We start from the raw sequence: 21,066 nt of genomic DNA, 5'->3' as shown, positions 1-21,066 counted from the left end.
CGGGCTCTGGCCTTCCGAGCGGGGCCGCGGGGGATGGCGACTGGCCCCTGCTCTCCGGGGGTGCTGGGCGCTCGCCCCCGGCCTGACTGGGGGATGGAAAGTAGCGTAGGTCCAGCTTGCGTCCGACCTGACCTGGAGGGTCCCGAGGACTAAAATGAGAAATTTCCTGACTTTGATCAACTTCATTTCATTCCGGTGGTGGTCCTCCTCTGACCGGCAGCTCTGTGGCCGTGAGCCCGGAGCCCCCTGCCCCTGCACAGCATCTGCACGGTAGTGGCCGCCTGTGCTTCCAAGGGACGTGGGTGCTGGCCACGCTGGCGGGCTGGGCTAGTAAGGAAACCGGGGACAGTGCCATCCCCTACGGCCAGGGCTGGGGTACAGATCTGGGGGGGGGTCACCTGTGCACGACCTTCACAGGCCAGACGAAACCTGGGGGGCTGGCTGTGATGCCGGCAGCACCGGCACATCAGGGCCTCGTCCCCGTCCCTAGGGGGGCTGTGGGCCATTGCTGAGCAGCCGTGGCCACGCGGGGGCCTCAGAGTCAAGTCTCTGGTCTTTTCCTCAGAGAAGCCCGATTCTGGGGTTCTGGGGACAGGGCCAGAGCGGCCTTCCTTTCTGCAGCCCTGGGGAGTCTCTGAGACACAAAGAAGGGAATTAGCCCCTCCCCCAGCCGGGCCATCCGCAGCCCTGTCCTCATGCAGGCTCGCTGTCCCTTCCCTAAAGTGCGTTGCCCGCAGGGCAGGGGAGGGGTGCTCTCTGGTCTGGCGGGGTCAGTGCGCCAGACTCCCCCTGCACCCGTGTCCTCACACAGGAATGAGCATGGCCAGCGGGGGTGCTTCCTGGCGCTCGGCTGCCTTCCGTGGCTTTCAGAGGCACTGCAGACCGTGCTGTGCTGGCATCTTCGGTCTTCACAGGAGCGCCCGTCCCACCCCCAGTTGAGAACCGGGGTGCAGGTGTCGTCAGCGCCTCCCAGCAGGGCCGGCAACAGGCCCCCAACACACAAGGCCAAGGGCCGGCGCTGGGAGCTGCGACCTGGCTTTGTCCTCACCAAGGGCCCTTGGCGGAAACCTGGAGCATTTTTTTTTTTACCCCCCGGCGTCCAGCTCTACAAGTCCTGTTCCACTTTAGAAACGAATCCTAGGTCCGGCCAGTTGTCGCCGCTCTTGCGCTTCTGTCCTTGTTCAAGGAGCTGCGCTTGTGTGTCCCCTGTGGTCCTTCCCTCTGTTCCTTCCCTGGTTCCATGAGAGCTGCCCGTTGTCATCAGCGGCGGACGCCATCCGAAACTCCGTCTCTGTGGGTCGATTGTGTCCCCAATGTGTCAGGCCTGCCACAGACGGCAGTGCTGAGCGGGGAGAGCGGGCTCCCCCGGCCCCGGGGCTGTCCTTGCACAGGCGGCAGGTCCGTGCCCGTCTGCCCGGCAGCCTCCCAGGGTACGGGGGCACAGCTCTCCCATTGTGATGGGCCCAGAGCCTTTCTTGGGGCTCACCTTTCAGGTGGCGGTGGTGCTGGGTCACCATTCGCCAGGCCCTTGTCCTGGAGAGGGTCCTCTCACAGGCTGTGTGCAGGCCACGACCCCTCCCTGCGGAGAGCCTCGCCCTGGGGGCCACATCCGGGGGGAGCCTCTGTCCCGCGCCCCCCCGCCTCGACATCTCGCCTCGACATCTCCGGCTGCTCCCAGGCAGGACTCGGGAGGGGGTGGTGTGTCTGCGGGGCTCGGGCTGTGAGTCAGAGTGGTAAACCCTGGGCTAAAGGAGGTTGGACAGCTGAAGGGAGACGGGCTTGTCTTAAAAGGCAGCAAGTGCTCCCCGCCTCGCCACACCAGCCGGCCCGCCTGCAGAGCGCACCCGCTGGCACTAGGGGGCGTCACCCGCACAACTGGGGGGCGCTATGGAACACGGGCTCTTCCAGCCCGTTCCGTGCAGCCAGGTGGAGCGTGTGACCGGAATGCTGGACAGAGGAGCCCGCCTGTCGGGTTCATCTGAAGCATAATCGTTGGTTTTGAGGAGTAAGATGGGCATTTGAAGCCGCCTCCTTCACCAGCGGCCTCATCTTAGTAAATGAAAATCTGAATCCGTGTGTGTGTGTGAGAGAGAGAGAGACCTGGGGAATTGCTCACTCTGGGCTGGGTTTCAGAAATGGCTTGTGAGGACACCGCAGGTCCCACAGAGCCTCCTGGCAGCGGTCTGCCGGGACCAGGCCAGACGCAGGGAGGGCACCGCCCGGCCCCGTGCTCCCCAGGAGGCTTCGGCCACTTGGAACCAGCTTTTAAAGAAGCTCCTCTATTTACCCTCGATGAGCAGCTTGGCCGTAAGTGCTTTAAAAAGTGGCGAGATGGCGCTTTCATCAACGGGCGGCCCTGCTCCTTCCAGCGTGCTTTTCACTTTCTTTCCAAACGGTTTTCACTTCATGTTTAACACCTTCCACCCCTGTGCTGACCGCCTCCTGGGGCTGGACGGCCAGCCTGGGACTCAGCTGACCCCCGGGCCCACACGGTCCCCTCATCCCTGGTCTAGAGCAGGTGCTCGTGACCTGCGGGTCAGGCCAGATGCCATTTTGGTGTTTCGGCGCACGGGTTCTTGTACAACTGGATGCTTCGGAGTGTGCGGCTGTTATGCATCCTTGACGCCAGGCCTCCCGCTCGCTGAGGAGGGAGCACCGGAAATATTTATAAGCAGACAAGTGTGTCTGCACGACCCGGCGAGGGGAGGCTCGAGCATCAGGGTGGCTGGGGCGCGACGGCTTCAGGCCCTTGTCACCGTGTGGGCAGCAAACACACGCCCGCTGCGGGCAGAGCGGGGCTCCGACGGCGTCCCGCTGTTGTCACCGTGCTTGTCCGGGGGGCTCGGGCTCCGTGGCGGGGGGCAGGTGTACATCAGCTGAGTGTGTGGATCCCATCGTAAGGCAGCTCTGCTCCCTCCCGGCTAGAGTTCCGGGGCTCTGAGCACCCTCGTCGGGCCCTGAGCGCGGGGAGGGGGCCGTGCTGGCTTGTGGATGCCGGGGCCCGAGCTTTTCTGAGAAGGGAGGCCTTCTACTCCCGGGGCCAGTGAGGGGGCCTCGCTGTCCCGGAGCGATGTTCTCACGCGTTCTCGGAGGGGGCCCCCTGTCGCCTTGTGCCGGGGACTCTGCACTTGGCATTCCCTGGGTGGTTCTGGAACGGTGCTCTCCCGGTTTCTTAATTCTCTCTCCCTTTCGTCCCGACACAGGAGCAGATCATCAGTCTGGTCAATCAGATCTGTGGCAAAGTGTCTGGTAAGAACGGCAGCATTGAGAACTGTCTCAGTAAACCTACACCAAAAAGAGGGCCCCGCAAGAGAGCGACCGTGGACGTGCCGCCATCCCGGCTTTCATCCTCCAGTTCATCCAAAAGTGCTTCGAGCTCGTCGTGAAGATGCCAACACCCGTGTCGACTGATATATATTTTTTTGTAATTATTACATTCTAGTTTGGAGTACTTGCTGTAGGATACAAGCTGTCTTTGCACTAGCTCTAAAGAAGATTTTCTTCTGGTTTTAGAGAACTAATTTTGTTTTAGCATTAAACTGTTGAACTTTTTTTTGTACTTAGAATACCTAGATACTGCAGTCAGATTTTTGAAACTGCCGTATATTCACTGTTTTAAAAACCCTTGAGGGGCTGTATTAATTTGTATCGCCCCTGTGGCTGAAAAAAGCCTTTACGGTTTTTTTGTTTTTTTGTTTTGTTTTTGTTTTCTTTGGTAACTTGGGGAAAAAAAGGCTTTTTAACCCATTTTTGAAGAGGGTGAAGTTTGGAGAACAAATTTTAAAAACCATCAGTCATGTGAGCAGATTTTTCTAGAGAGGAAAAGGGATAGGAGACACACACACACACACACANCACACACACACACACACACACACACACACACAAAACTTGAAAAGAAATGGCTTTACTTTGGCTGTCTTTTCTTCTGTCATGTGCAAAATGAGTTTGTAATTTTTAAAACCGGAGAACCCCCTGTTGTGTCTTTGGGCGGTCATGGCAGCTGAAGGCGGACGGAGTTTCCTAACCCGGGGCAGAACGCGGAAGAGGAGCGCCGCGGTTCTCTGTACCAGCACATCACTATGCATCTGTTTTTGGAAAAGAGGAGAGCGAGACGACGACTGCCTGCCTTGGAGGGGTCACGTGAGGGACACCTGTGCCTGATTTCATTAGGAAATCCATTCTGTTATTTTTTGGTGCTGTTGGCTACTTTTATCAAAAACCCTTCAATAGCATCCTTAAGAAAAAAAAAAAAAAGTGATCGAAGCCGTAAGTGCTTCTTCGTCCTAGATGTGCAATCTTTCTAACATTCCGTCTCCATCTCACCGCTTGTGTCCCACCTTCACACGTCAGCATTAATCTTTCCTCGGTTCGTTTCGTTGACGGTCACACAGAGCCACTAGGTCTGCAGTTCTGTTTGAATGTGAAAATGCATTTGCGCTCATCTTGTCTATTTTTTCTCTTCATGTTGTAACAAAAAGGAAAAAAAAGAAAAAAAAGAATCCCATCCCTTTTGTACATACGCCTGTAAATTGTTTTAAATACTTGAGCCTTTTTCTCGGTGGGGGGTGGGGAGGGCGCGAAGACAAGATGAAGAAAAGCCTTACGTTTCCGTTTCTTCATCGGGTGGAGTGGATGCTTACAGGGTTTTTCTTGTAACATTTATAAGTGCTGCTTACATCACTGAACAACAACAACAAAATAATAATGGAGTAGCTGTTGCCCTTCTCCGGTTGTGTGTACAGTATGTGTGGAATAAAAAAGGGAACTGTTTTCACAAGCTGTTCTTTGTTTCGTAATTGGATCCAGCGAGCCCGTAGCCGCCCTGTTGCACTGAGCTTGCCGGTGGGACTGTCAGGAGCGCCCTGTGATACACTTTGTCAGTTGTTGTTGCAGAAGACTGAACTGTTTTTGGAATATTTAACAATTACATAAACAGAGTCAAGTGTTTTCCAATGTGGTTGTCCGGTTTTTATGGCCTTGCTGTGTACTTTCCCTCTTTTTGACAGTAAACTTCTGCCTCTGGCTTACAGTTTGACATTTAATTTATTAGCGCTGCTCTGCACTCCTCCCGCGGGAGGGAAGACTTCATGTTGTTTATTGCCAGTTTTTTGTTTACTTTTCAGGTTTGTACTACAAGGTTTAATAAAACAAAGTTTTTTGGATATTTGTCTGTCTTGTGGAAGATGAGTGAATGACCCGAGGTCGCTCGTCTCTGCTAACCGGGCAGAGGGCTGAGACCCCTTCCCCCAGCCGGGGAGTGGAGCCGACGCCTCATCCTCTTGCTCCCTTGCTGTCTGCCGGTGGCCACAGGAACCCCCTCCTTTCCGTGCAGCATGACCGCGGGTCCTCCCTCCCCAGGTGCTGGGCTAGGAGCTGGTGAAGGGGACACCGCGGGGTGGCCGGTCTCTTGGGAGTAAGAGCGGAGCGGCGGTCTGGATCACGGCTGCTTCTCCCCTGGGCCCAGGTGTGTGCTCCCATTAAAGCAGGGACAGCCGACAGCCGCAGGACGGCTGCTCTCTACTCAGCACAGAAAAGCCAAGCCGAGGAGGAAGCAGAAGGGAGTATTGCCAGAGGCGCTTCCCTCCTCTGGCCGAGCCGGGGTGGGGTCGTAGGTTCCGGCCCAGCCCTGCCTGACCACGGGCTCCCCCTCCGCGGGGCCCCAAGCCGCCCTCCCTGCACGGAAGGCCTGAAGGACGGATCTAGTTAGAAGCCCTTCTGTACACACTTTATTGTCAGCGGCTCTTACAGTCAGTTTTCTCACACATTACTGGCAACTGTGTACAAACCGAGAACCTCCACGAAACCACCTGCCTTCGCGGTGCAGATCCCTGGACACGCGGGGCGAGCACAGACTTAGGAGTCACTATCGTCTGTGTGTAAAGTGGCAAGGGCAGTGTCCACCTCGACTCCCTCCTCGTCAGACTGGACAATGGGGGACTCGCCACCGTTACCGGGGGCCGCGGCAGCCAGCTTGGTGCAGACGGACGGCGAGGAAGGCCGCTCGGCTTGGGATTCGGTGGGATCTGGAACCTGGAGCGTGATTCCGTGCTGCCCGATCCCCAACTCGGGCCCTGTGAAATGAAGAAAAACTGCCACTGAGAACCACGACAGAAGGCGACCCTCCCAATAGGGGGCGGGGGGGGGAAGGTTCCAAGGACCCGGGGGGCCCTGGGCTGAGCCTTCCGCCTTCCAAACCAGGAACACGGGGCTCGAGGCACAGGCTGCATGTCTTTGAGCGTTCTGTGTAACCCTCCGTAATCGAGATTTCTTTATATCCTTGGGAGTAATTCAGTAAACTCAACACTAAGAAAAACTCCCTGAAATTTCAGCAGTTCTCCAGTTTCATGGGAACTAAACAGAAGGTCCTAAAGGAGTCAAAGTCACATGCAGATGGTCGAGTCACTGTCTGTCCTGGACTCTGGGAAAGGGGTCAGCACCCCGGCCGTTCCCAGAGGCCCCGCCTAATGCAGACGGGCCCCCGGGGGTGGGGGCAGGAAGGAGGAGAGCGCTGCCTCGTGGAGAAGTGAAAGGCAGCAACGAGAGAGCTGGGATCTGACTGTGGCACGGTGGCCCAGGCTAGAGGGGATGGCGGGCCACTGGCAGGACAGGTGCGTGCTCACCGACGACCCCCGAGGGAGCAGACCCCGCCCGGTCCTGAAGGGCTGACCCACACTGAACCCAGGGAAAGGGCTGGGGTCTCGGAAAATCCTCCACCGAGCTCCCACGCTACCCAGCTTGCAGAAGGCAGCAAACGGAGGACAAGTGTCCGCAGTGTTGCAACTCATCCTTAAACCAGAAGCGCACATGGAGCAAGAGCTCCCGTAACCACATGCTGGGGGGGAGCCACGCAGGAGCCCCCGCCCCACGTCCAGGCCCGGCGGCCCAACTCCAATGGCCCTGGGAGCCCCCGAGGGTGCGTGATGCCCCGCGGATGCGCAGACCCGGCCGCGGGACGAGCAGCGGAGCTCAGGGCCCAGCGGGGTCTGATTGGCGGCCCGCTGGAGGCAGCAGGTGTGAGTGTGACGGGGTTTGTGCCAGGTGGTCACCCCCACCTGAGACCGGAGACAGTGCAGGATTGTCTTCGCCACCGGAATTCAAGAAGACGTCCAGGGCCTCCTGGTCAGAGATGTCCATGAGGTCCATCTGCTCCAGCATGTCGATGTTCACCTCCATGGACGACATGCTGCCCATGGGCTCTGCGAAGAGACGAAGAGATGTGAAGGGAAATGACACTTCGGTCTTGGCTAACCCTTGAGAAGGGGAGCTGCAGACGCACCAGGCTAACATGTTCGCGAGGGACAAGGTATCTCCCGCCACTCCGACCTCCTAAACCAGAACAAGGACCCCTCCCGCTCAGGTGCTCTGGCTCCGTCTTGGTGACTTTGGACCCCTCCCAGCACCTTTCTGCTTCCAGGTCCGAAGGCCACCCTGCTCCTGCAGGAAGTGGTCCTCGGCTGCCGGGAGCAGGGTCCTGAGGCCCCGGAACTTGGTCATCCCGGTTGAAGCTGTCCTTGCCCTGGTGACCTCCCTCCAGTCCTCGCTCCGAACGGCGGACAGGGTCTGTGCAGCTGCGGCTGGGGAGCCGGGCCGCGAACTCCGTGTGGTGAAAGCACAGCCCGGAGGAGAGTCGGCCCACGGGCAACAGGACACGGAGACAAGGCGGAGGGAGCCTGGGCCCGGGGGGGACGGCTGCCTTTTGGTCTGGAGCCCTGTTCCTGCTACCTCTGTGGCCCAGAAAACCGCAAGCCCGCTGGCTTCCCCATCCCAGGCGAGCCCGTGTGTGGCAGGAGCACATTATCTCTGGCTGCGGACACACACCCCCTCAGCCCCGGGTGTCCCAGGAACGCAAACACACTCTGCGGCCCAGCGCGGCTGGCACCCAGGGCCCCGCCAGGCGTGACGAGGGGCAGCAGAAACGCGGGGTAACACCCCCTCCCGAGAATTTAAATGTAATTTTAGTGAACTTAAAGATGAATCAAAGAAACAAGGAATCAAAAGACAAACATTTGAGAGAAAGCCAAAGAACTTCCAGATAGGAACATTTTAGTCACCGAAACACGGACCTTTGGGCAGGAGTCAAATGGAAGACAAGTGAGGGCCAGACAGTCCGCAAGAGCATGCCAGACCGAATCGGCTCTCCACGCGGCCCCGAAACCGCTGGAAACGCAAACGCTGAACACCGTCCCGGCTCCAGGACAAGAGACGGTGGGGAGCGGGAACGGTCCGCGGGGCTGTTCTAGCCGCTGGAAGATCTGACATCCCAGACTGACAGAGCAGATTGTCCTCCAAGGAGGACACACAAGAAATCCTCACCTCCGTCAACTGCAGTGCAGGCGGTGAACGTCAGAGAGGAGGGACCAATGCGGCAAGAGAAGGAGATAATCAGACTGACCGCTTTTTAACCACAGAAGCCGGAGACCACGGAGTAAGAAGTTCACAGAGGTGAGATGAAGGCCCTCTCTAGTCTGGAACATTAACTGGCATTTAAGATCAAGGATCAGTTACAAGCTCAGACAGAGCTTGCTACGTGAACCTGCTCTGACCACGGGCACGAAGGGCCGCAGACGGCAGGTCTGGGCGACGAGGAAGCCTGTTTCGGGAAGAGTCTCGGGAGTGTGGGAAGCTGTGGACAACCGGGCAGCTCGTCACAACAGTACCCAGTGCAGGGAATTCGCTCGCAGGATTAGAGGACCGAGCACCGGCGGTGTGGGGCCCTGTTCCAGGAGGAGGCAGGACCGGATCACCATGAGGCCCGGCATCATTAGTGGCAGCACTAAGATTCAAAGTAAAGAGCACATAATTTCTGTCCCTAAACTGGGGGGCAGCTTACTAGAGCTAGGTGACCCCCCGAGGTGGCAACATCCGAAGCCACATGGTCAGGATGGACTCGGCCAGGGTGGGGACCAGGCCATGGCCACACGGTCACCGTGCTGCTTCACAGCCCCACCGGTCACTGTGCCCACTGGTCAGATGTGGGGGGGTGCTCTTCTGCGGCCACTGCGCTGCCAGAAGGTGGGGGATCGGCAGGTTTTCTTCTGTGGGTATGGAGGCCTGTCAGCGTGACCCTTCTGGCTACTGCCTTGCTTTGACTGTAGTTTTGAAAGGTCCAGAGGCTCCTTTCCTTTCTGTCTGTCCCATGCTCTTGAAGAGGGAAAGAGCAGGACTTAGGGTAAGAGAAAAACTGGATTAACAAGCATCAAAACAGCACCAAGAAAGACGGTAAAGAAGCCAGGTATGTCCATAATCCCAGTAAATGTAAATGAACCAGATTTGCCAGTTGTAACAGGTTATAAGACTGAGTTAAAGTGATAAAAATCTAGCTATGTTTCATTCGTAGGCAACATTCCTAAAACAAAGACATTTTTAAAATGAAAAGCTTAAGAAAAATGGAAAGTAACTGAACGATGAACTTGAAGAAGACAGTTGACACAGGAATTTTAATAGGAAACAAAACAGACTTAAAGGGAAAGCAAACCTACTGGGGTAAAGTCTAGTACTTAATAGAGGTTCAGTTCACCAGGAGGACCATTCAAAATCTGTGTGTGACGACATAATGTGTGGCTGTGTTTGGAGAGGGGCAGACCAGGAAGATGTAACAAATCCATAATCATGAGGTGAAGGAGGGCTTGGCATACCTCTTCGAAAATTACAGAACTAAACTCAACTTTAGTGACGGGGATACTTGAACAGCCCAGCTTACATGCTTGTTGCAGTAAGTATGCACAGAACCCTCTCGTGCCGAATCCCATCTCAAGTACACAGGAAGCACGCAGGCTTTTAAGTCTTGAATTAAAAAAAATCAAAATCCCATTCCCTAACAGCCACAATGAAGTTTATTAGAAATCAGTAACAAACGGTAACTAGAAACACCTTCACGCATTATTTAAAGACACTGCTAAACACTTCACAAGTTAAATAAATCATAATGGAAAGTTTGAAAAACCCAGGAAGAAACTATTACTTGTCAAAACTTGTAGAATTCTGTTAAAAGTGGTGAACTTTACCCTCCTGAAACATTCACAGCTTTGACTGAGTGCCTTATTCAGACAAGAATCCTGAAAACGGAGCCCAAATGGTCAACTTAAATTAGACCAAAAACCAAAAAACCACCACGTTGAGAATCGCCAGCACTGAGGACGAGAACTTCATGAAACAGACTCAATAGAAAACGACAAAACTAAAAGTTGGGTCTTTGAGAAAACGCTTAAAAATGAGTGTTCTGGGTAAGATTCCTCACGAAGAAGTCCAGGGCGCAAACGAGCAATGAGGGAGGCTGAAGCGGAGCTCGCCCCAAGTGCCACGAAGACGGAGACGCGCCGCGGACCCCACTGTGCGAACGTACTGGAGAACCGCGGCCGAGCTGGACGGATTCCATGGAAAACTTGCTAAAATTAGTAAGAAACAGGAAACCTCTGTTCCCACAGAGAGGGGGCTGGCCCCCCAGCAGGGTCCGAGGCACGTTCCCCCAGCGCTGGGGAAGAGAGAAGGGAGGAGGGCTGCCAGGCGCGGTGCTCCCTGGAGGGCGGTGCTCCCTCCGTGTTGGCGCGGAGCTCTGCTGCATCCGCGTCCGCGCGGGGCTCCTCGCTGGACTTGGAAATCGGACCATCACGTTTCTACGGAAGAATGAAGAGCCGCCAAGGCAACCGCGAAGGAGCCAGAACGCATACCCGCGTGCAGGGGTGCGGAGGACTCGCTCTAGCGCACGGCCGCACTCGCCGCAGAACCGCGCTGCTCAGCAGGGGCCCCCACACCCCGGACCAGAGGACACTCTGTCGTGGGGCTGTCCTGTGTTCCGGCGCACGGCCCCCCAGCAGCCGTCCGTCTGTCCGGCTGCACGCCCCTGCCCCGAGCGCACCACCGCGCCGCAGACGCTGCCAGACGCCCCTGCCCGAGAACCGCGGCTTACCGGAGAATTCGGATGGGAATTCGGACAGTACAGCTGGGCTCGCGGCCACACGGGAGAACGGGCCTACAGGAGACTCCCCGCGCACCGCAACGGGACACCGGGCAGCGGTGGGGGCGACTGCTGGGGTGACAAAGATACCGAAATTGGGTCCTTCCCTCACGATCCGCAGAAAGACCAAGTGGGGGTGGATTTCAGAGCCAAGGACGAAATGGAAACACTGAACTTTACGAATGAAACCCAGCAGGGTGTTCACAGAACTCGCAGTTCTCTCCGAGTTCTACCTGTGCGCTCATACTTGGAGGGAAGGAGTCCTGAGCCAGACGCACAAGGACACACCACACACCGTAAAACGGGCCAAGCTGATTCCTTAAAATAAACGCCCACAGAGCAAAGGCCACTTGGATCAATGAGCCACGCACGGACCGAGTGAAGGCGACTGCCTCCGATTATCACCAGCAAAGGCCAGAACCATGGGTGTGAGATGCCAGACAATCAAGGAAACGCAGATTAAAACCCAAGAAGAGGTCTTTTCATACAGATTGGCAAAAAAGTCAGTCTCCGGCTCTACCAAGTGCTGACAAGGACGAGTGAGCAGAGCACGCACGTCCTGCTCTGGGCACTGTGAAGGCAATTTGACAGAATCTAGTAAAAATAACGATAAGCACATCGAATGACTCGTGATACACTCTAAGGAAGCAGTTCTCAAAGTGGGGCACCTGGGGCCGGCCCCCGTGTGAGCAGCCCTCCTGGTGACGGTGAGGCTGGCTCAAGTTTGGGACCCGCTGCCCTAAAGAAACTCCCCTCATCTGCACTGAGACACACGAGAATGTCCTTAATGGTGGTGTTTTTAATGAGAAAAAACTTGAAACAATGAAAACACCTATCAACACAATGAATATATTTCCATATACTCATTCACTAGATCTGGAAATCTATTTAAGAGTGAATTGCACAAATGCGACTGAAACGGGACGGTATGGACGATGATCACGCCGCCTGCGAGAACGCAAGCAGGGGGCGCAGCGGCCATCCGCGTCCACACGCAGCGGGGGTGGATGGACACGTGGGGGCGCTCAGTTAGTTCTTGAGCTGGTTGGTTAGGACATGGGTGTTTATGTTACTTCTTATACCTCTGTGTATGTTTGGAATATTTCATAACATTTAAAAAAATATCTGAAGCAAGTAAGGTAAAATTATTAAAATGTTAAATCTGGAACAGGAATATGGGACATTTTCAGTTCTTCTCTGGATTATTTAAAATACTTCCTAATTCAGTGAAAGCCAGTAATGGGTCACAGTAAATGTCCAAGTTCTAAATAAAACCCTCATGGGGAGATAATCATATGAAGTTCAACCCATAAGCTGGTGACTGTGTTTTGAGATACCCCTCCAGTCAAGATCGTATCCTTGGGGGGGGCACTATATGAATTCTAGTTTGGTGCATTTTTATCTATTAATTCTCTCTCTTTTCTAACTCTGCTAATCTTACCAGCAGCCCACACATCCCCTCCTCTTTCCCAAGCACTGGGTCCATCCTGGAACATCCAAGGGCTGAGTCGGGGTGTCTCAGGGTACAGGGGGGCACCCCTGGCTCCAGACTTCGACTTTCCTGAGTTCCATAGGGCCCCCCGGGAGCCCGAGATCCACTGTGGGAACACAGAAATACAGAGCAGGGCGTCTGCAAGGCGATCTATCCATTACTGGCTGCACTCTCAACTATAACCTAGCGCTCGGCAGTAAAGAAAACGGGAGTCATGTCAGGTGGAAGACGGGTCAGGACCGCCCCAAGCCCTCTGGCCCTGACTGCACTCAGAACCACTGGGCGCCGCTGGCTCCTGGGTCCCCTCTGCGGCTTGGCCCATCCGTTGCCTTTGTGCCTGTCCAAGTGAGGGACACTCCGTGCTCCATGCGTTCTGCAGCCGCACCCCTGCCCAGGGCGGCCCTGAGGTCCCTTTCCTCTTTACTCAGATACTTTTCTGGGTAAAACTTCCCATGCCTTTGTCTTCATTAAAAAATGATGCTTTGGAAAGTGAGAAAAAATTCAGACTGCTGTTTCTGGTTTAGTGGAAGGAGTCCAAATACCATGTTCACTATGGAGATTTTTGATCTCGACTGATTCTCCTCCAGGAAACCTCCCCACGTTCGTCCTCCGGGAGGACTGCTCCGGGAGACAGGCATAGGGACTCGCCAGGCCGGGAGGTCCCAGGGACAGCTCCAAGCAGCCCTGCGGGAGACGCCTGTTACTGTGACTGTCTGTCCCATTCTGGCTGAAGCAGAAAGCTAAAAAAGCCCAAATCTTCCGGTTTTCTTCAGTGCTTTCAAAGCCACACAACTTGGCACCATGTGCCTTTTTTTTTTTTACCTTAAAAAAACGAGCCCAACACTTTGAAATGTAAAGGCAGCTCTTTTTTAGGTGTCCAACTCCATAACCATTCCGTCCCTTCATATTTAACTGATGTCCGTTCAAGAGCTGCTGGCTGAGCACGTCCCTGAGCTGGCCACGGAGCGTCCCTGTGCCCGGGGGCTCGGCGGCAACCGAAGGAGGGACTTCTGAACCCTTCCTGCCGCCATCCCCTTCGCCGCTCGGCGCACTCCTGGCTCCCGGTGCCAACGGGTGCCACTGAAGAAGCACGTCCGTCTTCTCTCTGCTCCTCTGGGCCTGAAAACGCACCGAGCGCTCCCAGCGGCTCCGGGAAGGTCTGCTGAGCAAAGCAGACCGCGGGGTAGCCCTTCCCTTGGGGGCACCACGTCCTCCAGGCCCTCGCGGTGCCGCAGGATACGTTTGTCAGGCTGTGCATGTCCCTTACGGCCTGGATGTCTGTAGCCCCCCAGGTTCCCATGTTGAAGCCCTACCCCCAGTGTGCCGGTGTCTGGTGGGGGGGCCTCTGGGAGGCGAACAGGCTTAGATGAGGGTGGGGGACTCCCCTAAGGGGACTAGCGCCCTCTGAAAAGACACACCCGGGGCGGGGGGGCTCTGTCACTTGGGGTTACCGGGAGACGCAAGCCAGGAAGAGGGCCTCTTCCCTGGGAACCGAATCTGCCAGCACCTTGACCTTGGACTTGAGCCTCCCGAACTGTGGGAAGTAAACATCCGTGGTTTAAGCCCACCCCACCACCCCCCTCCCCCGTGTGTGATGGTTGGTTACGCGGGCTCACGCTCAGACGGCCTCCTCCTCACCCCTGCCCACGACAGGACCCAAATCCCTGCAGCAAACGCGGGCCGCTCACTCCACAACCAGCACGCGACACTGGAGCAAACGGATACGCGCGTACTCTGAGGAAACAGGCAGCCTGGCTCTCCTAGGTAAAGACAGACTTCAGATCGGCGGCACACAACAGGGAAAGAGCCAACTCCCGGGGACAAAGACGCTCATCCCCAGATCTGTCCGAGCCACCGCAAGAAAAGCAGTGTTAGCCACACCACGCGCGCTCTGGTGCGTTCCGAGGCGTTCAGATACACTTTTCATCTGTGTTCTCTACATTATTTTCCTTCCTCGTCTTTGATTTCTTTAGCCTCTCCTGGGGTGGGGGGGGGGGGACCCACCCGAGTGAAAGACAGNGAGCCAACTCCCGGGGACAAAGACGCTCATCCCCAGATCTGTCCGAGCCACCGCAAGAAAAGCAGTGTTAGCCACACCACGCGCGCTCTGGTGCGTTCCGAGGCGTTCAGATACACTTTTCATCTGTGTTCTCTACATTATTTTCCTTCCTCGTCTTTGATTTCTTTTGGAGCCGGGGGGGGGGGGGGGGGGGGGGACACACCAGATTGAAAGACAGGGAAGGACAGCGTGAGGTGACAGAGGTACGTTGGGGGGTGCGGTGAGGGGTGGGGGAGCCAGGGATGCCCGGGGAGAGAATGGAGACTGAGGACAGACAGATTTGGGGAGGAGGGGATCTCTGGGGTGCCGAGGGGCAGGTGAGCAGGGAAGGCCCGGCCGTTGCTGCAACCTGCGGTTCCTGCCCAAGCGCTCCTTCCGAGGCCTCCAGGTCATAGAGGTGGGGTGAGGGCCCGGCGCTGACGCCTCCCCTGCTCCGCCGGCTCCCGGGGACCAGCGAGACGCACAGACATTTATGCATCTAACTGTGCCTCACACAACCACGCAGAAAGGTAACGAACCGACACATTCAGCCGGGGAACTGGTTACACGTAGCACAGCACATACATCCGCAGCTTTGAACACGTACCCTTTTAAAGAATTTTTAAGAACACGGGGAATGATCCCCGTGAAATGTTAAGACGGAGACAAAACCAGACATATGTACGGTGTGACAGCAATTATGTAGAGATACTGGAAAGAACCACCCCGGAAATAGTAACAGAGATTATTCTGTGCTGTAGAATTAAGGGTAATGTCTGTCTTGTTTGCCTTTTTTTGAAAAACGTATTTTATGTTTTCTAAGTATCTCCAACTAAAGCCTAGAACTACAGGAAGACGCAAACACCGCGATAAGACAAATGTGCCATGACATAGCCACTGCGTTCTGGGGACTGTTCCCCATGCCCCACCCGGGGCGCACAGTGCGACACTGTCTCCGCGCCCCCAGGGAGGGTCCCCGCAGCCAGCAACCCCATCCCCCACTTGCCTCTCCTCTCCGCTATCTGCAGGTAACCTGTGGAGAGGTACTGCTCCATGTCCTGCTGGAAGGCCTCCTCGAAAAACTTCTGCCGCTCCTTCAGCTTCGCTTGCTGAGTGTGCTCCATTTCCAGAACCTTCTGGGCGTGCTCGGCATCGAGTTCAGCTAAGGAAACAGCACAGTCTGGGTCAGGGTTTGAGAAGGGTTGGAGAAAGAAAGGGGAATATATTTGTACTCCTGAGAGCCCGAGCTGAGAGGCTGGTGCCCAGATGGAGATGCAGGCAGCCTCCCCTCCCCCAGTCTGGGGCACTTCTTCCCGGGCCGTCCCATGTGCTGTCCCGTCCCCCCCCGACCTGGGATGGCCTTCCCTCCACCACCTCCCACTCCGTACAGACCCGCTGCTCATTTGCCAAGACCAACTTCTCCATTAACCCTTCTGCACGTTGCAGCCATCGAACTTTGGAAGCTTCTAGTACAACAGGTGAAGACTCAGGCCTTCAGGCAGACAGGGCCCTTAGCCCGCGCAGAGCCGGGAGCCCAGGACTGAGTGAGTTAAGGGGCAAGGACGCAGCCACTGTGGCGCCGCAGAGACGGGCCATCTGGGCTTTGGCCTGATGGCCTCACCAGCCATGCAACCTGCCTGACGCCTGTCAGCCTTCCTCAGTCTCTCAGGATTTGGGACAGACATCTGAAGCCAGGCCTGACGTGCGACTTCAACGGAATAATGCTGGAAGGACTTTACGATCACAGGGAGCGGGGACCCTTCAAGATCGGGCTGAGTCGGTAAGAGCAGGCAGGAGCCGCGGCACACCAGTGAGAACCCCCACCGGCCCGGCCCTAAACACCTGCGGCTTAACCATGCTCAGCGCACCCATGCACAGCACAGCCCACGGAAGCTGGGTCCGGCGTGCACCACCCTTCACCTTGTGCGTGCGCCAAGGGTTACGAATTCTCGAGTCCTCTCTACTTCACCTGCTGGTGGGCCGCATTCTAAGGCGGCCCCCACGACCCCCAGCTCCCTGGGGCACCCACCCCGATGACCCTCAGACCGTTTCTATGTGTGATTTTACTGCCACGATGAGCTTACGCCCCGCGGCACAGCTGACGTGAAGAAGGAGAGGTCATCCGGGCAGGCCAGGGCCGGAGAGCAGCCCCTGGCGGGCCACCAGCGCGAAAAGAGCCGCAGCTCCGCCAACAACCTGCCCGAGCTCGGAAGCGGGTTCTTCTCCAGACTCTCCAGAGAGCCACCCGGCCTGGTCGACACCTGGCTGTCGGCCTGTGAGGCAACGGGCGCCTTGACGACTGACCTACAGCCGGTGAGCGAAGACCTCCGTGCTGTCTATGCAAACCACGCAGCGTGTGCTGGTCTCTGACGCAGCAACGTGGGGACACTCCAGACATGCCGCATCAGTCCCAGCGCCTGCCCGCAGCGGACTGGTTGAAGAATCCGAACACGACGACTTGAGTTACTTCCCTTAAACAAATACTTTCCAACAACTACCCTGTCGCAGACACGACGCCAGCCTGAGTTTGCAGAACGCAACGTCTCAGCTACCTTACTGTCGTGGAATAAACGGAGGGCCCCAAACACCGAAAAGTAATTGGACTGAAGACATTATTCCCCACAGTTTACCTCTGGGGAGTGTCACGTCTTCGGGGTGTTAGAACTCCTATAACTCAATTTAAAAAAAAACAAAACCCAATCCAATTAAAAAATGGACGAGAATCTGAATAAACATTTTTCCAAAGACGACATACATATGACCACCAGGTACATGAAAAGATGCTCAAACATTACTATCCATCACGGAAATGCAAATCAAAACCACAGTGGGCTATCATCTCATGTCCGTTAGAATGGCCATCACTGAGAAGAGGTAACAGGTGTTGGCGAGGATGCGGAGAAGGGGGGGTCCTCATGCACTGCTCGTGGGAATGCAAACTGGTGCAGCCACTCTGGAAAACAGTATGGAGCTTCCTCAAAGAATTAAAAATAGAGCTACCCTACGATCCAGCACTCTCACTTCCAGATTACATATCCAAATGAAATGAAAACAGCTTATCCAAAAGATAATCTGCAGTCAAGCATTATTCATGATTGCCAAGATATGGGAATAACCTAAGTGTGTGTCTAGAATGAATGGATGTGGTGTGTGTGTCCGTCCATACCCATACAAGGAATACAGCTCACTCATAAGGAAGAAGGAAATCCTGCCGATTGTGACACCATGGATAGGCCCTGAGGGCGTCATGCTAAATGAGACAAGTCAGACAGAGAAAGACAGACACTGCATGCTACTTAGATGTGGACTCACAAAAAGCCAAACTCATAGACACGGAGAGTAGAGTGGTGGTTACCAGACACTAGGTGGCGGGGCAAATAGGGAGATGTGGGTCAAAGGGTACAAACTTGTAGTTAGAGGAGATCTCATGTAAAACACTGTGGTTACAGTCAACAGTGCTATATTACATACTTCAAAGCTGCTAAGAAATTAGATCCTAAATGTCCTCACCACAAAAAAGAAATGATAATTTTGGGAGGTGATAGAGGTGTTAGCGGATGCTACAGTGGGAATCAGACTACAATATACACTCGCATCATATCAACATGTATGTCTTAAACTCCTACAATGTTAAAAGTCAATTATATATCAATAAATAATCTTTGGGGTGTTATCAAGTGATATTTTTATAAGTAGGCTCCACACCCAGTGTGGAACTCACAACCCGAGATCAAGATGTGAGCTGAGATCGAGTCAGATGCCCAATTCACTGAACCACCCAGGCGCCCCCAAAGTGGTTTTTATTTTTATTTTTTAGAAGATTTTATTTCTTTCTTTGACACGGGGGTGGGCGAAGAGAGCAAGCACAAGCAGGGGGAGCAGGAGGCAGAGGGAGAGGGGTAAGCAGGCTCCCTGCTGAGCAAGGAGCCTGATGTGGTGCTCGATCCCAGGACCCTGAGATCACGACCGAAGCCCAAGGTAGCCACTTAACTGAGCCACCCAGGCGTCCCCTTGCTGTGATTTTTAACAACAAAAAATACATAGAACTTACAGTGAACGATGGTCTACAAGGCCCCATGTGCTCTGCCTTAGTCCCCTCACAGCCTCCACCAATATCCAACACCACACTTCACAAATGCTGAGAATGACATAATCCTATATGCATGATAAACCTTAAAAACTCAATAACGGAGGTTTTGCTTTTTTTTTTTTAAAGATTTTGATTTATTTAAGAATGAGAGAGAGAGAGAGAGAGAGGGTGAGCGAGCATGAGGGGGGTGAGGGGTGGAGGGAGAGGCAGACTCCCCGCTGAGCAGGGAGCCCAATGCGGGGCTCGATCCAGGGACTCTGGGGTCAGGACCTGAGCCGAAGGCAGACGCTTAACCAACTAAGTCACCCAGGTGCCCCAATGGAGTAGGTTTTTAATCCCAAATCAGTCTCCAGTACTTAGAATATTCTGGGCATTCTCACGAACTAGCATTAACCAAGCAACACCAACAGAAAGGATGCCTTCTATTCACACTACTTTAATCACTATGGGCATTCGCTATATTTCCACGTCACCCTAACTAACCCCACCTCGTAGGTTTGTTTACAGGGAGACGGTCTGGAAGGAGCTCAGGCTTTGGAACCAGTCCAGGTGCCATCCTAGCCCTTTCAGCAGACATTCCTGCAGAGGCCTGCACGTTCCCCTGTCTGCACCGCTCTCCACTTTTCTGCTCAGGGTGTTCTCGGAGTCTCGGGGAACCTCAAGGCACAGAGCCCAGGAGTTCCGGGGAATTAACACAGCTCTCAACCAACGGGTGACAGGAGTCGGTGTATCAATGTTCCAGTCTCCCATCCTTTGGACGGACAATTCTAGAAGGCATTCTGAACACTTCTCGGAGATCCTGAGGGAACTGCAGCTCCCTGGCTAGAGGGTGGACTTTACTAACGCATCCCCATCTTGGCTCTTCCTCCTGCACTCACTCTCTGCATCCTCACCCCTGCTCTCCGGGATCGCTGCCCACACAAACCACCTGCAGCCAGATCCTCATCCCAGGCTCCGCTGCTGGAGACCCACGCTAGCCTGTCGAGGACTAGCGATCACGGAACCTGTCTGAGCGTCAGCGTCCTCTGTATGAGAAAGGTGCGAACACCTATACCCAAGTGGCTGGCAGGACTAAACGAGGGAACAGAGGTGAATCACCGGGCACACAGCACTGACCAAGATCCCGGCAGCATTATTAAAAATAATGGACTCTTGAACAGGAACATTATGAAAACGGAAATATGAGACATCACCATGAGCCAGGATGCATACAACACTGAGAATTGCCCCAGCTCCCCCAGCCCCACTCATACTTCAGAATCAATAACCTTTCAGTGCCCTCATGAAATCTGCATGGAACTGAGTGGCCTCATAAGAGGGGAGCGAGGGAACTGAAGAGGACGTGTCTTTACTTGCTTCACTTTAGCTGTCAGCCTCCCTGCTCAAATGCTTCCTGGCTCCCAAGTGCATGAGGGTAAGTCAGCCCTAAAACACATGACACAGGCTTCGAACACTTTAAGCGAAGTTCAATTAATCTTTAACAAAAAAAATAATTTCAGAATAAGGAGCTCAAAAACAGAGATCAATGGAGAAATCATCAAAGGGGTTTTCACTAAAGAATACCTTGTTTTAACCCAATTACTGTTTCCTACAGATAGTTGTACAGCTTGAAAACTTTTCGTTCTTCTCAAGACTTCTGCTTCCAAAGTTCAGTTCTCTGTTTCTGTATTCCAAGTCCTATGTTTTTGTTTTTAAGATTTTTTTATTTATTCGCGAGAGACAGAGAGAGAGGCAGAGGGAGAAGCAGGCTCCCCACTGAGCAGGGAGCCCAATGTGGGGCTTGACCCCAGGACCTGAGATCATGACCTGAGCTGAAGGCAGACGCTTAACCAACTGAGCGACCCAGTCCCAGACGCCCAGTCCTATGGTTTTTTGTCTTGGGTTTTCTTTTTTTTTTTTTTTTAAAGATTTTATTTTATTTACTCGACAGAGATAGAGACAGCCATCGAGAGAGGGAACACCAGCAGGGGGAGTGGGAGAGGAAGAAGCAGGCTCACAGCAGAGGAGCCTGATGTGGGGCTCGATCCCAGAATGCCGGGATCACGCCCTGAGCTGAAGGCAGACGCTTAACTGCTGTGCCACCCAGGCACCCTGTCTTGGGTTTTCTATAATGGAATGAAATCTAATCCTGTGTCAACCCTCACAAAAGCTGGGGGTAGATCAGGGAATTTAAAATGACTTAAGGAAGAGGAAGATCACTAGTTTTCGTTCTCAAGCAGGTGACGCAGTTGTTACTGGAAATACTGCCGACCGCCCGATGTTGGCTTGTCCCTGATTTCCGAGCTGACCGCGTGGCGACAGTCACTGAGCAGCAGCATGGCCACCCGAACCAGCTCTGTGCTCAGGGTGATGATGAAAAAGCACATGGCAGATGGTAAACACAGCCGAGCTGCTCAGCCGTGCAGAAGCTGCACCCTGCCTCAGGCCTGAGTGGGGAGGTCCCAGTGCTGGTTCACCCTGCCGGCAGGCCAGCTCTCGCCACCAGACAG

At 54.7% G+C, this 21,066-nt stretch overlaps 2 protein-coding genes across 6 annotated transcripts in view; one reads left to right on the top strand and one right to left on the bottom strand.

Annotated features, from left to right (window-relative positions):
• JARID2 (jumonji and AT-rich interaction domain containing 2) overlaps window positions 1-4,950 on the top strand; it is a 171,548-nt gene extending 166,598 nt beyond the window's left edge. For all 4 annotated transcript variants that reach the window (XM_034660295.1, XM_034660297.1, XM_034660296.1 and 1 more), the window contains one exon: window positions 3,204-4,950. In XM_034660295.1, the coding sequence (XP_034516186.1) occupies window positions 3,204-3,386 (183 nt within the window). In that variant the 3' untranslated portion in view covers window positions 3,387-4,950. The remainder of the gene's footprint in view (window positions 1-3,203) is intronic.
• Window positions 4,951-5,703: 753 nt separating this feature from the next.
• DTNBP1 (dystrobrevin binding protein 1) overlaps window positions 5,704-21,066 on the bottom strand; it is a 126,241-nt gene continuing 110,878 nt past the window's right edge. For both annotated transcript variants that reach the window (XM_034660301.1, XM_034660300.1), the window contains 3 exons: window positions 15,494-15,649; window positions 7,056-7,199; window positions 5,704-6,074 (listed from right to left, as the gene is read on the bottom strand). In XM_034660301.1, the coding sequence (XP_034516192.1) occupies window positions 5,857-6,074; window positions 7,056-7,199; window positions 15,494-15,649 (518 nt within the window). In that variant the 3' untranslated portion in view covers window positions 5,704-5,856. The remainder of the gene's footprint in view (window positions 6,075-7,055; window positions 7,200-15,493; window positions 15,650-21,066) is intronic.

The sequence above is a fragment of the Ailuropoda melanoleuca genome, chromosome 5 (assembly GCF_002007445.2).
Source record: "Ailuropoda melanoleuca isolate Jingjing chromosome 5, ASM200744v2, whole genome shotgun sequence".
NCBI lineage: Eukaryota > Metazoa > Chordata > Mammalia > Carnivora > Ursidae > Ailuropoda > Ailuropoda melanoleuca.
This window is presented reverse-complemented; position numbering and strand designations above follow the sequence as displayed.